At 42.0% G+C, this 15,983-nt stretch overlaps 1 protein-coding gene across 7 annotated transcripts in view; it reads right to left on the minus strand.

The window, feature by feature from the left end:
• Positions 1-354: 354 nt before the first annotated feature.
• The window catches only part of DOCK4 (dedicator of cytokinesis 4), a 435,623-nt gene continuing 419,994 nt past the window's right edge, over positions 355-15,983 (minus strand). For 2 of the 7 annotated variants that reach the window (XM_070264886.1, XM_023639535.2), the window contains 9 exons: positions 15,545-15,664; positions 15,072-15,193; positions 14,677-14,743; positions 13,511-13,592; positions 13,227-13,336; positions 11,431-11,503; positions 9,554-9,667; positions 6,753-6,814; positions 355-2,986 (listed from right to left, as the gene is read on the minus strand). In XM_070264886.1, coding sequence (XP_070120987.1) covers positions 2,543-2,986; positions 6,753-6,814; positions 9,554-9,667; positions 11,431-11,503; positions 13,227-13,336; positions 13,511-13,592; positions 14,677-14,743; positions 15,072-15,193; positions 15,545-15,664 — 1,194 coding nt within the window. In that variant the 3' untranslated portion in view covers positions 355-2,542. Of the gene's footprint in view, positions 2,987-6,752; positions 6,815-9,553; positions 9,668-11,430; positions 11,504-13,226; positions 13,337-13,510; positions 13,593-14,622; positions 14,744-15,071; positions 15,194-15,544; positions 15,665-15,983 lie in introns of all 7 variants that reach the window. The other 5 variants (XM_005609313.4, XM_023639534.2, XM_070264887.1 and 2 more) reach the window with 3 other exon arrangements.

Below are 15,983 nucleotides of genomic sequence, written 5' to 3' on the forward strand. Positions count from 1 at the left end.
TAGTTTGTCACAGCTGACAAAGGCGACACTCAGGTACACCTTCATACCCCTGGCAGTTAGCTGTTTTGTGTCAAGTTTTCTAATGCAAACAAACTTTGATGGCTTGACTTGTTAAAATGGGCTCTGGTTAGGCCAATTAAAAGCCACTCAGGTAAATGTTACCTTCTCAACTTTTTTTCTCTAGGGCATCAATAAACTTTGTAGGGAGAAGTACATCAATCAAGGCATAACACCAAAAAAACAGGATCTATCAACAAAGAAGTCTGGAAATTTCAGTATGACACAACCAGGAGATTTACACAGCTTCTGCTCCAGGTAAAGACACACCGATGAAAGGAATAAAGACAGAAACGCTAAGATTAATCAGGTAATTTTATTTAATATTTACCATTCAGCAGCAACCAATATGAACATCTGAGCTAACAGAATCTCTTGAAGTTGTCTGCTATGTAGCTGCTTCAGAAATACAAGCACATGATAAATTTAACTGTTCATTGCCAAAATTTTTTTAAAAAATGGCTTCAAGAGCAAATAACACTGATTTATACTGTGCCCAAGCACTAGTCAACAAATCTATTAAATTACAGAGGAAAAGGAAATCAAAGAAGCTTTGTTATCTTATGCATGTCACCTTATTTAAATGGAAGGCTTCATCTCTTTAAAGCAACAGGAATATGGAGCTTCCTATATATATATTTATACATATACTTTTTTTAAAGGATGTGATTACAAACACAAAGTGTTATCATCAAAAGCAAAAGCTAGTTCAAGAAATTTCCAACTGCAAAACTTGCAAGATACAAAGCTAAAATTCATATGTTCCTTTTCTCAATTATGAATACTTTCACTAAACATAAATATTTTAACATATATTAATTTTTCTGACATTCAAAATTGTAGTCAATATGGCAGAATTATTGTTAAAAGCACATATGTACAAATATTCTTTTTCCATACATAAAGTATTTGGCATAATTATAATAACAATCATACTGCATCCTCAACTGTTTGCTTTTATTTTTACTTTTTTTTACACATAATGGTATCTCTTATTAAAATTAACCAGTTATGTACAAAAATACTTGAACATTTATTATAGAAAACCTCTATAACCAGCCTCAACAGCGTATACCTGCTGAATGGTTTCATAAGGGAATATAAAAAAGTGGTCACTGCCTTCCAGGTAAGCTATCAACAAAACAAACACAGTTAAACTACAATGAGCTTCCCAACAAAAGAGGGAAAATATTTAACAGTATGATTTAAAATACAGTTCATATCTATTGTCAATTGAGTGTTATAAACAGTCAGTAAAAGGAAAAACAAAGATACAAAATACATTACTACATACAAGGTGCTTTTTTTCACACTCCTACAACTGTGGCATTCGCATCCCTATCTAGATCTAAGATGCTATGTTGCAATATTTAAGCCAGAGCCGTCCACAGCCATCATCCTTCAACAAAAGGACAACAGGATCAGCTAAGAAGACAAGCTCCACTGGTAAGAATGGAGAGTTGTGAGGAATTTTTTATTTTGTGCAGGACTGAAAGTTAATGCCCTTGGCTTTTTAAAGTCCTTTTGCCATTTAATCATGCTAATATATTTTCTCAAAGGTTTTTATCTTCATTTACACTATTGATTTAATACTGTCCTGTATTGATTCCTGAATTCTTGTTAATGGGACACATTAATTTGTGCCTGTTTAATACATGAACATCTGCTCTTCTTCAATGACAAATGTGGTAGAGGAAACTATCAAGTAAGGAAGCACAAGATTCAAGTAAACATTTCTGGGGTCGTTTGCTTAATCTACCCGATTGGAACTCTGAAAGTAAATTGCACCTTAAAAAGAAATACAGTAGATACTATGGTGTCAGAGTACTAAAGGATTTACCAACCAATTCACAAAGTAGAGTTTTAAGAATGTAGACAGCTGTCAAATGTCAAAAGCAAACTTAAGAAGTATTCTGTTTCAAGAACAAAACAACTTCCGGTCTCAATCCTTGCAACCCCTTAACTATTTTGTCTAACTAGCCTGCTTCAACTTTTAATTCTGATGATGTGCACTGATCAGTCTGCTCATGGAAAGAGCCAGAAATCTCACCTTATTTACAGATGTCTTCTGCAGTAAAGACCGTTATGTTAGGATGTGCAATGACTTAATAAGCTTTCTCAGAGTATCAAGTATTCAGTAAAAAGTATACAACATTATCACGCATCGTATTGTTTGACAATATTGTTTTTAAGATTAAACTATGTAAAAAAAGGGAACATAAAAAGATACAAAAGGAGTCTTCATCATTATTTACCACTTTCAAATGAGAAACGTTTTAATGAAACTCAGCCATACTTCATATAACATCTGGTGCTTTAGATCAGTAACTTAATATTGTGCAACATTATATTAATAAGCAAGTTTTAATTCCATTTAAAGACAAATCTGAGTACGTTATTAAAGTGCCTACACTAAATATCTTATCATACTTCTTATTCTCCTGTAAACGGCAAAGAATTCATCGCAGGTGAACAGAAAAGTGACTCATAACTGCGAGACCTTCCGTGGCAGGGGCCTGGGCCGCGGCGCGGGGTCAGTCCTCCGGGTCCCATTCTCCAGGTGGCTCGATCGCGCCGCCAGCGGCTTGGGGGGCAAGGCGGGCGGCTCGGCAGTGGGGGGGACGGGAATGGACAGGCTGTGAGGTAGCGGGACCGGGCGCCGCAGAGTCCGCTCGTAGACGCTGTAGGGTGGCGGCGTCTTGCTCTCCTTGCGCACCGGCTCCTCCGGCCCGCTGTAGCACGGCCCCGGCCCCGGCCCTGGCGCCGACGGGTCATTCACCTGATTTTCAAAGCCTGAGGTTTCCGACGTGCTACACCGGCTGAGAGAAGAAATCCCACTGCTGTAGCTGCCCGACAAGACCGGGGAGTTGGAGCTCAGTCCTGGGGAGTGATACTCCACGGGAGATGGGGTGAAGGATTGCACAGAGCCCTGCGCAAGCGGAAAAAGGGAGACAGCAGAGTCAGGAACACTGTGATGGGCTGAACCGCATCCCCCCAAATTCATACATTGAAGCCCCAACCCCTAGTACCTCAGAACGTGACTGTATTTGGAGGCAGGGCTTTTACAGAGGTGGTTATGTGAAAATGAGGCTTTTTGGGTGGACCCTAATCTGATATGATTGATGTCCTTAGAAGAAAAGGAAATTTGCATACAGAGATACCAAAGATGCCTGCACACAGAGATAAGACCCCCTGAAGACAGAAGGAGAATGTGGCCTTCTATAAGCCAAGGAGAGAGGCCTCCGGAGAAACTAAGCCCAGCGGACATCTTGGTCTTGGACTTGTAGCCTCCACAACTGTGAAAAGATAAATTTCTGTTGTTTAAGCTGCCCAGTCTGGGGTGTTTTGTTACGGCAGCCATGAGGGACCAACACAAACACCCAGACTCAAATTTGAGTGTTGTCATTCTCAGCACTGAACATATACGTCAGGCATTTATCTGCCAGGCCCACCATTCAGTCACTCCACCTCACTGCCTCCTTCTTATTTTCAGGATAGAAGATAAAAGTAATCAGAAAGGAAATTCAGAGGCATAGAATTAGTCTCATAATTTGAAAGATAGGGAACTGGCAAAAAGAAAAAAAAAAAAGAAAAACTCTGAGGGTGCCATTTCCCCTTTCTAGCTCAGCAGGGCATGAGCTCAGAACGGTAGGACAGGATGGCAGGACGCAGGGCAGCTTGACAAGCAGGCCGGACTCCCACCAGAGAGCTCAGGAGGAATGAGAGGCACCGCGGGCCTGCATTTGATTACTCTGTCCCAGCGCCGACTCCTGAGCTGACGCTGCACACTGGCGGCCCTCAGGCTCTAGCTTGAGATATGAGCTGCTTCATCTGCAGCGTTTTTAAAAACTTAGTTGCTAAGTCAGGTTTAAACAGGAAGATTTCCCCAAAAACTCCAGATTTCTAGCATTTCGTAAAGAACTGGCAGTTCTAGCAACAATGGCTCACATTCTCTTAATGGAAATAATCTTTTGAAGCTGTGCAGGGGCTGTTCCCTTTAGAGGGAGCATGAATTCCTCCCCACCCGTCCATATAGTATTCTGCCTACCTCCTTCACTCATTTATGTTAGCTCGCTGGCATCTGAATTTGCTACTTCCCCAACTGGTTTCCTAAAGAAAACAAGTCCTAAGAGATGTTCTGAGAAAAGAGGGTTCTGCTGGGAAATGCTGCATACTACATACTCCTTGAGTATATTCAAAGCATATTCACATGTAAAAGTCTTACAGTAAAGAAACCTAAATGACTTCGTTCAGCCCAGTGTTTTCTAAACTTACTTGACCGTAGACCATTTTCCTGTTTATCACATAACGGCCTATCAAACTTTAATGTTCTATGGAACACACTTTGAGAAATGTTGTCCTAGATGAACTTTACCTTGATCTCTTTTTCAACAAATTAATACTGGTAGACACAAATCCTTTCATTTAGCAAGAGCCTAAAATTAAGCATGGCCAGTTAAGAGATCTAAGGGCTGGCCCCGTGGCCAAGTGGGTAAGTTCGTGCGCTCTGCTATGGCAGCCCAGGGTTTCTCTGGTTCGGATCCTGGGCTTGGACATGGCACTGCTCATCAGGCCACGTTGAGGTGGTGTCCCACGTACTACAACTAAAAGGACCCACAACTAAAATACACAACTATATACTGGGGGGGATTTGGGGAGAAAAAGCAGATAGAAAAAAAAAAAAAAGATTGGCAACAGTTGTTAGCTCAGGTGCCACTCTTTAAAAAAAAAAGAAAAGAAAATCTAAATTCCCTGCTGTTTTTGTCAAAAATGAGACTCCAAGTTCAAAATCAGGCATGTAAGCTCAGTCTTCTCCACAGGGTTAACTCCATCATGTAATTGCTGACAAAACTCTCAGTTAAGGCAGCAACGCTGCATTCTAATCACAGCAAAGTCAGTAACTTGGTAGCAGTGTGCCCTCTAATGAAACCCAGGAGTTACAACACCGATGTTCCATCCACTTTCTCTTCAAATTCTGTTTGTAAAGCTGTAGCTACAAGGCTGCATCTGGCCAGTAAGAACATACGCAGGTCTGCAGGGAGATGGTATACACCACCTTGCTAACTAGGACTATTTTGTAGCTACTTGAACATTTTCATCCCTTCAGTTCTTTTTATTTTTAAAGAATCAATCTCCAAGACTCTTATCATCGTATTACTACTCTGCAAAATCAAGTTGAAAAATGCAGATATTAATTCCATAGAAAGACGCGGGGGCTCTTTGCGAGTACAGGTAAATGTAAAGCTGCAGAAACACCACGTTGCCTTCCTTCCCATCACATCAAGATGACAGCCCGTGGCCACCACAGCGAATGCAGTCGCACATACTTTATGTTTAACGGCTGCACTGCAGAATGACAACAAAACTAGCAAGTAATTTGCACTCACCAGCAAATTTCTACATCAGAAACGTTGGCAATGCAAATGAAATCACACTTCTTTGCATATTTCTCCATCTTTTTGGCTTTGTTTTCCAGATTCTCAATTTCTGTCAGCAACTATCCTTAGCACCACAGATGTATCAGATCACGACCTGCCCCTCTTGTGTTTGTAGAAGGTAATTTGTCTTTTTCTTTCACATTAGCTGGAAATATCTCATCAACAAAAGGACATGGAGCATGTAAATCCTAAGTCACTTGGGTACAAAATCATTCTTTCAATGCTCACTTCAACCTCATCTTTGCCTCTGGTGCGGTAGCTCTGAACACCAACATCTATAGGTATGACAATCCTTGCGGCCAGTCTGATTCAATTTGGATAGAGACTAAATATTATTCTTTACCTTCATGAGGAAGTTTGTATGTTTAGAGATGTTAACTAGCCTACGTCTACACACTAATTCAAATGTCTCACCTTTAAAGCTTTCCAGTTTGTTCCCCAGAATTTTTTAATTCATTTTACTGCTTTGTTTTTTATTATCAAGTATGGTTTTTGTTTTTTTGGTGAGGAAGATTTGTCCTGAGCTAACATACATTGCCAAGCTTCCTTTTTTTTTTTTGGCTTGAGGAAGATTAGCCCTGAACTAACACTGGTGCCAATCTTCCTCTATTTTTTGCATGCAGGATGCTTCCACAGCATGTCCAGTGAGTGGAGTAGGTCTGCGCCCAGGTCCGAACCTGCGAACCCGGGCAGCCGAAGCAGAGCACATGGAACTTTAACCACTTGGCCATGGGGCCCGCCCCATGAAGCATGTATTTTGAATATAAATGAAAGCTTTACTTATTCTCTAAAATATTCAAAGAGAAAAAGTTGGGTTCAGCTTTGTCAAAACGAGTGAGGCTTACCCAAAAGGCAAAAAGGCACAGGAGAATACTAAGTAGATCTTGATTATTGATGTTTTTCAATTGAAGTGATTTGTTTTGGGATGTCTCTTAAACCAAAAGACCAGGCCGAAAACGTCCTGGGAGATACTCTGGGGCCATATTTCTTTCCTAATTTCTGGTCTGTACATTCTCATTGCCACCATTTGGAGAATGGGGCTAATAATCTTAGAACAAATGGCTACATTCCCAGAGAAGGCTCCCTAAAGGGAAAGCCTAGTGTTGTTTGCTCCCCATCCTCTTCTACCCCTTCTTCATGTGCTCTTTGCCTGGTCTGTGCAAATGAAAGCCCCTCACTGATGCACCGGGGATGAGTCTCGGAAAAAAGGAACATGGGGCCAGTACATTTAGCCTCAGTCTAAAGAAAGGCCTGTACCTTCAATGGAGATCGCCCGGCAGGTGAGGGGGATACTGGTGTCGTGTGTCTTGCTGGTGAAGCTGTAAACAAAGAGAGATCATTTCAATTAGGAAAAACCAGATGGTTGACTATCTGCAGATACCCTCTGTGTGTATAAACCCATACAGATGATGCAGTGCATAAGGATCTCCTAGGCAAGGGGGCGAGGGGGAGAATCTAAATGATGCCTGTCCAAAACAGATTCCTCTCAAAGGATGGCAGCACCCAGACATGGGATAATCAGGGAAAAGTCACCAGAGCATACATGATGCTTTAACCAATGTGACAGGGCCCCAAACTAGTCCAGTGTCCCTTCCATCTCCCCAAAGTTCAGATGCTTCTGCACTGCTTGATCTATTTCAAAAGGTGCTTTTAGGTGGGAGGTGCCAGGGAGCAGTCCTCAGAAAACAGCCTAGGCAACTTTGGCCTGAGCAACGGGAAGATCAAGGTCACCTAGTCAGCTTAGAATAGATCCATGGGAATACATTTATACAAGCCTCCCTTTCACATCCCCAATATTCCCCAAACAGACAGAAAACCCTTGGCCACATCCATACGAGAGGTGAGAAGTTTTCCACCTCTCCCCCTAATGCCTGTACTCAGGTGTTCCCTTGTCCTCGGGGCTGGTACTCCATGGATTTCATCATCATGGCAAAGAAGAGCTCTCTCTCTGTTTCTCCCACTAGATTTTCAAGTCCTACACCTGGGACACAGCATATGTGATGGCACTGTTTTGTGTGTCTGCTTGTGGAACAAATCCAGCTCTCTGAAGCATCGCCATGCACTCTAAGAGCCTGCTGTGACACAGTCAACACTGAAGCGTCAGCCAGATTTCCCAATTCCACCTACACAGGTTTCAGTGAGTTCAGGGTTTATTGCTCTGTGATGAGCTGCCATTCTCCCAGCTGTCACAGTGAGGTTTGTAACTCTTAAGAAAACTACAGAAAGGCTGAAAGAAAGACAGACAGTTACAGATCCCCCCAACAGTGACCACAGACGATGACATGAGGACAGACCATGAAAGCAATCAGTGCAGAAGGGAAGGCAGCCCTGCCACGTTAACTTGGGAGAGGTGAGGTCATCTGCATGCTCTGGGTCTTAAGGGATCAGGGAGAAGGGTCCAATATCACACTGTGGGGTTGTGCAGTCTCCCTCTTGCATGCTAGGGCATGCTGTCAGTGTGTGTCATGTTCCAACACCAGTGTTAGTTCTATCCCATCAGTCGTGGGTGTTGATTACGGAGGGAAATCACGTATGTATAGAGAAGCCAATCCTGATTGGGAACTGTAAGATTTACTGTTGCTTGGGGCCCTCCCCTCTTCCTCTTGACTCAGGCGTTCACTGACACCACCACTGTGAACTCCACAGCAGCCCCTGCACCCACTGTGTGTTCACAGAGATGTTTCTCTAGAAAGGCATTCTCCCCCAGAGACCTAAAATAATTCTATCAGTATCCTTGTCTACAAGTTTGACTTGGCCTAGGAACCGAACCACCAATATTACTGTTCCTTAGAAAATGCTTTTCAAGTTCCCAACTTTAGGGACACAACTAGGTTTAACTGGAGAGTGCCTGAATATATGTACATCATGAATAAAATACACATTCTTGGTTGATGAGTCTTCATCTTCCATGGTCTCACTAATGCAGACTATCAATTAAGCCTAAAGTTATTTCCTGTTTTGTTTAAAGATTTCACATGCCTTTCAAAACCTGTTGGTGACTTCTAGCTTTGGTAAGTATGGAACAAACTGGGTAACATAGTTTACTTTAAAAAGAGGGAAAGTCAGTTTACTTTTCTTAGTTTAAGGGGAAAAAAAAAAGATGAGATACTAAAACACAGCCAATGAAACATGATCAACCCAGAAAAAATCCATGAAGGAATAGTGTCATCTTGTCTCTTGCCTAAGGCCAGTTATATTTGTGAAGCTTCAAAGCTACTCTAGACATAGGTAAGTGTTGAAAAGACTCTCCCCACCACCAGGATAGGTAGAGTCAGTAAAGTAGGTCAGGTTCCTCTTAAAGACTGCACCCTACTTAGGTCACCAAGCAAATAGCTTGTTCAGGAGGAAGGGGCCTGTTATTGCTAAAACTCACAAAGGAAGTTTCTTAAGAATAATTTTCAGTGGCTCTCAAAATCTAGAAAGGGTTAGTAAAATACAGATTCTAAGGTCTTACGCCAGAAATACTGAAATTCTGATTCAGTAGTCTGAGATTAGGCCCAAGAATTTGCTTCTTAAACCACTCCCCCAGGGGAGGCAATGCCCTGAACCAACCCTTTGAGAAACAGGAGTCTTGAAAACAGATCTCTCTAAGCAACAGATAGCTATGGATACAACGCTAGTTGGTCCCCACAAGCCTATTAAAGTTACAGTTAGTCAATTCCTATTTAGGGGCAACCTTAAACCCTTACATGAGCCCCAAATAAGACTGAACAAAGTGGCTGAGTTAGCATAAGAATGAGGTGGGTAAAGCGAAGCACAGAGAAAATGCTAGTGGCTTAGCAAGGTTAGGATACCTCCCCACATTTTGAGATGGTGCCTTGGAGGAGAACATTCTACAAAATCTGTCTGTGGGGTTTATTAGGAACGGAGGACTGTTTGACTTCGTGTACCAGAAGCTCAGGAAAAAGGGACAACACTGGAAATGAATTATGCAGTTACTAAGGTTTTTACCTCAAACACCAAAATGCCTACCTTTCTCTGAGGAATTCACGACAAACTGAAGTAGTCAATAAAAGTTATCTGATAAAAGTGATTGTTCAAATGCTTCAAATACCCACCAGTCTGTGTGGGTCTTGGAGGGACAGGGGGAGAGATAAGCTTCCCACTATCCGACATGTTCTTGGCTTCTTTCCCACTGTCCAGGCTCCAGCTGCTAGGGGTGGGATTCACAGCTGGAAGGGAATAACACAGCTAAAAACACATGGTCCACTCTGCCCTTCAAACGCTTGAGATCTTAAAAGAAAGAATTATCCAGAATAAAAAAAAATAATAACTGGATTTAAAAAAAAGCCAGGAAACCTATCTACTAAAGCTTTATTTAATTGCCTACCTCACAGTTATAGTTGACATTTAACTGGGTGACAGCACGTCTCTTTATTTCCCTCGAGCAGTGAAGCAGAACTACAGATCTCTACACTAGACTAGAAATGTTGAGAATGACAAATGCATCTAGATGTGGGTAACAGATGGAGATATAGTCATTATTTTAAAACTTGTTTTTTAGTGGAAATTTCTGGACAAGGGGCACCCAAAAAGGAGGAAGGCAATGACATGCTAATATTTCAACTGTTTGGCAGAATTATTGGGATGGACTAGCCACTCTACAGTGTGCTGTTGATCAACTCTTTGAGGAAAAGACCCTTGTTCCTGAAATCATTGGATTATACTGAAATACGTCCTAAAAGAAAAATTTGGAATACTGACAGTCTTATTCCTTTTCTGTAATTTGCCTGTTCCATGCTTCAGTAAGATGCAGAAACATGGAACAACCCTGTTAGGAACAAGGGCAAGACACACAAGGTTATAAATAGCCACTATGCAATGAGTTTTACAAGAGCAAGTGTTGCAGGTGGCCGTGGCCTGCTCCCTGTACAGACACTGCCACCTGATGGACATGTCTAGGATTTCAACATTTTACCATTCTTTAAAGCATGGCATTCATTTAATGGGATGGAATTACCACTCTTAGAATCCTTTTTCTCTGTTCCTCTTAAATGTGCCTTGTGGTTTTCTTTGGTAGAGGGGTGATAAAAATACCCCATTCTTAAGTTCTCTGGACAAAGATCAGTATTTGACTTGTAACATTAAAGCAGAATTTGTGTTCTAAAATAATTTTGGCCAGGGTCTTGCTAATTTTGATCTCCCAAGGAAAGTTTTAATGTTAACTTATTGGTGTACTCAAATGACAATACAGTCTAGTTCTAAATGAGGGCAATTAAAGCGCACTTTATGGGGACATTTCGTTAGTGACTCTTGATTCATTGGCTCGTGGGACGGCTCCGAATTTTGAGGCTTGACCCCAAGAGAGGCAAACGGGTGACTTGCTGCAAGCCCCCCACCCCCAGCTGAGGAAGTCACATTTAGTCTGCTCTGCATCTTCCGCTGTGTTGCACAGACTGATGCTAACTGGCTATTAACAGCTATGCGCGTGTTTGTTTCTCATTTTTTGTGTGACCTTGCAGCAGGGCACACTCCATTATGCACTGGATTGCAACTCTTAAGTAGTATTTGAGTCACCACAAACAACAGATGAGCTGGCAGAATGAGCTTTGTAAGGGAGATGAAGGGTGGGACCAGGGAATCAATCTGGGAAGGTGCTGTTTCCACGGTGCTGAACAAGTAGCCTAATTGGCAAAATTTGCTTCAGGAAGCGCGGGAATTGCCTCAGTGACTCGCTGAATGACACCCATAGCCAGTGAACAGAGGAGTGCCTAACTTGCTCAGATTCTGCTGTTAAATCCTACAAGAAAACAGTTTTTAAAGAATGCATCATGAATGACTGTCTTCATTAATCCCTTAAAGAGCAAATTAGTCCTGATCATTAAAGATCTGGAGACCTGCCTTCCACAAAGACACATGGAAGACTGGAGAAAATGAGAACAAAACAACCCCTGACACATTCCAGGACTGATGAAGGGGCTGGCTTTACACCCACCTTTCTCAGGCGCAGAAAGATTTGGGTCGCTGCGTGGCAAGGCCCCGTCTCCAATGTGGTTAAACAGCAGCCTCTGGAAGGGACAACAGCCTATTTTTATGATGCGATATGCTGACATGGGAAACCTTTTAGAAAACGAGATAATTATCTCATTACTGAAACTTTTTGTTCAAAATAATTTTTATATGGTGTATGATGAACCTAGGAACAAAAAATTTAATTATATTTAAGGAAAAAAGGGGAGAAGAGCCTTGGATTTTGAGAAAGAGAACACAGTGTTTAGAAAGTTTGTATTAGATTTTAAATATAAATGGTAAATAAGTTTTCATAATAGAATGTAGGGAAAAATAAATAATAACTAGCAGTGAAGCTCTGGTGCTCTTTATAAAGATAAAGCCTAGACTGGCAATATGAAATGCAAATAAATAAGAATTAAAGGAGAAATATTAGCAAAAAAAATCTCTAGTGAATGGATTTCACATTTTAAATCCAAATTGGGTTAAAATGTATGAAATGGTCAACAATATTCTACAATTTTTAACCCACAAAAATGCCAGTTTTACATGGTTCTACCTAATATATTAAAAGAAAAAGCATGAGTCCTTAAAAGTAGGTGTGCCATGGCAATGTGTATTATTGAAGTTTTGGCAACATACACACTGCTTCAAATTTTACCAAAAGTGGGACACTTGGGAGGCTAATCATGGAAGGCTCTCAGAGCCCCGATGCTGGCAACATGCTCTCCAAGAGCAGATGGGACAAACTGTGAAATTCCCTTGCAACATCAAGTGGCAAAGGGAAATGAAACTGGTGAGCTGGTTCAGCCAAACGCACTCAGCTATAATTTCTGCGAGACACCAGTGCTGTGCAGATGAGGTATCCTGGGACTTCCTGGAAGATCACACAATCAGCAAAGACAAAGCAATCAAGCCAATTCCCACTCGCTCTCATCCATTTCCAGATGCAGCTACAGACTTCTGCCAGGATGGTGTAGAAAAACAGAGAAATTAGCTGGAGTATAAATAGCTACTGTTCTCTGCTCCTGAGTTATTCCCCAATAATCGGTACAACTCAGGGATACTCTTGAATCTTCAACTTTGAAACCACTCTTCAAAGCCCTTGAAGTGCCCAGAGGGCCAGGCCCTTGCTCAGACTAAAAGGGATCACTTCAAAACGAAGTCCAGGCCGGAGGTGACGGCCGTGTTCCCTTACTCCTGAGGAGCGCAGGGAACGCCGAGGACTCAAATGCTTCTCCCTCCATGCGTTAGAGAAGAATGGCAAAGGCAAATGGAAATGGCCCCTGCACCCTTGGGGACCTCACAAAGGAATCAACTGCAGCTCTCTCAAACTAGGCAGAGGCCAAAAGGAAGACTGCCGGGCAGACCTTGCTTCTCCTCAAGGGTCTTTTGCTAATGTGAGAAGTTTCTCCAAATTTCTACTACACACACAGACACACACCCCAGCTCATTCGCCCCATTAGCCCCGGTAATGTTTAAAGTAAAGTAGCAACATGAAATGCAGTCAGATCCAGGAGGGTAAAATCATTTCCCAATTTTCCTCTCAGCTTTACCGCCCAGGCAACAACCCCTGTATCTGCATCAGAAATAGGGCTCAAACCAATTCCTAACAAGAGGCACAGAACAGAGGTTCACTCTTCACCCAGCTGGAGCTGTTGTCTCCCAGGACCTGCTGTCACAGCTGGGTGCCTCTGGCAGCTACAGCGTGTTTCTGCGGAGATATGTAAGCAATTCCAGACTTTTCCTTGTTTTCTAGTATCGCCATCCCGCAAGGACTACCTGAGAAGGCTCCACAGGTGTTGGATAGATGGCACTGCATGGTCTCTCTCTTGGGGACAGGCAAGAGTTTTCTCTGGAATGTTTGTGTTTGTCAGACAACAAAGGAGAAGCTGGGAAGAGAAGGAAAGAAAGCATCATCAGTGAGGTGGTGGTGCTGGACCTGTTGGCGGGAGAGGGCTTGAGTGTTGTGACAGCGGCCACAGTTTAGGAAATTGAAGCCACAGCTCCTGGGGGCTGGAAGGCTCTCTAAGCATCCTTAGTCTACCCCACACCCTGGCACTGACCTCTGGCACTCGATGGAGCAGAACTTGTCACATTAGGCGAAGCTGAGTGAGTAGAGCTCAAGCTTGAGGTAGATGGACTTGGCTGGAAATACATGGGAGCTGTTATCACACACTGCTCAGAGGCTCCAGACAACACTGAGGCGTTTGAAACAAGATCACTGACATTTTTTTTCAAATTAGCAATAAATAAACAAACAAACAAACAAAAAGAAAGCAAAAGGCCATTTAGAAATATAGAAAAATCTCACTGACTCAGAGTGATAAGGAGGCCTGTCTGAATTAATCAAGAATCCAAGATTTGGACTCCTGCCAAAGGAATGCATTCGTGTTGGTTTCAGCTACATACTGTGACTTGGGACCAGGAAGCAGTGCACCTCTTTCTAAAGTCCAAGCAGAAAGACTCCCAGCCGAGGGCATGTAAACAGGTGAGTGCTTCTCAAAGGCAGGGAATACACCTTCTTATGTTCTCCAAAAATGTGTTCAAAGCATGAATTTGGTAATATGGCTTATGCCCCTTCTCCAAAGATAGTGGTGAGGAAGATTTCAGCTTAGTCTTACTGAATTATTATAAATTCTTTATTAGTGGTGTCTAAAATTTTTTTGTTGCAAGAGTTACAACTCTTTTTTTTTTTTACTGACTCTAAAATCCCTAAAAACTATATGTTCTACTTTCATAAAAAACTTTATATTATGGAAATTTCCCAATATGTACAAAAGTAGTGAGATTTTTAGAATGGACCCCTAAACCCTGTATTCTTAAGGAAAAAAAGCCACTTAGAAATGCTAAGAGGCAGGTAGGATGTGGCGACATGCTCCAGGAGTCCTGGACTGAAGAACCACATCCGAGGTAGGTCTCAAAACTAACCCCCGCACCGCTCGCCTGGGCTTTCCCATTGCTGGCTCATGTCTTCTTAGAGTGGATGGGACAGTTCTGAGAGGAGCATCTTTGTAGACTCCAGAGACCAAGATAGCCATGAGAGTGTTTAAAGGTCTGTCCTTAAGTCAAGTTCTTGCTCGTAGGTCTGTTCCTTAGCACGGCAGACTGAACAGAAACTCTCATGATCGAGACAGAAAAGGAATCAACACGACCAGACAAAAAGCTAATCAAGTACCTGCATGTTAAAGACTTCATCAGAGCTTTCTGATTGCCCTGTAATATTGCTTACTTCAGCAGAAGCTTGTGAGGACAGTGAGGAGGAAGAGTATCGGTTGACAGCTGGGTAACTTAATGGGCTGTTTCGGGGAAAAAAACATGGTCATTAACTCAGTCTCTGAATTATACTTTCTCACATGCTGGCATGGTATAAAGCCTGAGGAAAAAATATACATCCCATTTTGTTGTCTCCTGTTTGCCTCAATATAATCAAATGTTTGAGTTTATTTATTTATTTCTCATGCTGTTGCTGTTTTACCAGTGGCAGATGTCTGCAGCTGCCTCGCGGGTTAATTATTTCATTACGAAATAGCGTGTTTGACAAATTGTGCCATAAAGAATGAGAGAATCATTCCAGATCATCTTGTGGGGATGCCAGAGTGTAAGGTAATTCAGAATATGACTTACCTGCGTCTAGGAATTACCCTGGTACCATCTGGGCTCATAGAGGCAGGTGCTGAGTTTCTACACACGCGAGGGCTTCCATTAGGAAAATGGACTGGACTGGCTTGTATACAAGCAGAGAACTCCTAAAGATGCAGTAAAGAAAAATATTTTAGAAGAGGAATTATATGGGCAAAGTAACTCGTGAGATATTTTAGTATATTAGATACACATTGTAATCGTCATGAAATCTTCACATAGGGCTATTAAGATAAGTCTCAGTATTATTAAGGTTTCTCTCACTCTTTTGTTTTCATAGAAGTTGAGTGTGGAAAATAGAAGATAATGCAATTTTAACATTTGAGGGCTCCCTGATAAAAAGGTGCAGTTTGGTAGAAAAACCAAAAGATGTCAGTATTGGATACTTCATCATCATCCTTTTAACAAAAAGCAAGTGGCAGTGGTCAGACTGCCCCCTATGGACACTCTGTACGTACCTGTATCCCCAAGCTCGACTTCATCACAAAGAACTGGTCGACCAGCTTTTTGTGAAGGGGCCTCATATCTTGAGGCACAAACTTCTCATGCACGGCCAAACCAAATTCCAAAATCTGTGCCTTGATAATAACATAAGGAAAAAATCCACATCAGTGAGCAACTCCCTAAGTGCCTGCTAGGGATCAAGCACCATACCATACATTTTGCATGCATTATTGCTAATCCTCTCAATCTGACAAGATAGGAACAACCCTTAACTTACAGGGAGGACACTGAGGGTCAGAAAAATCCTGCATGTAGTAAAAGACCAATAGGGATTGGAATTTAGGGCTGATTCCGAAGACTTGATTTTCCCACTACCCTAAGTTTCCTTGCCATGTATTTTAGATCTGTAACAACAATCCTTTTAAACAGTTATGTGGCCGTTGGCCCCCTCTT

The sequence above is a fragment of the Equus caballus genome, chromosome 4 (genome assembly GCF_041296265.1).
Source record: "Equus caballus isolate H_3958 breed thoroughbred chromosome 4, TB-T2T, whole genome shotgun sequence".
NCBI classification, from domain to species: domain Eukaryota; kingdom Metazoa; phylum Chordata; class Mammalia; order Perissodactyla; family Equidae; genus Equus; species Equus caballus.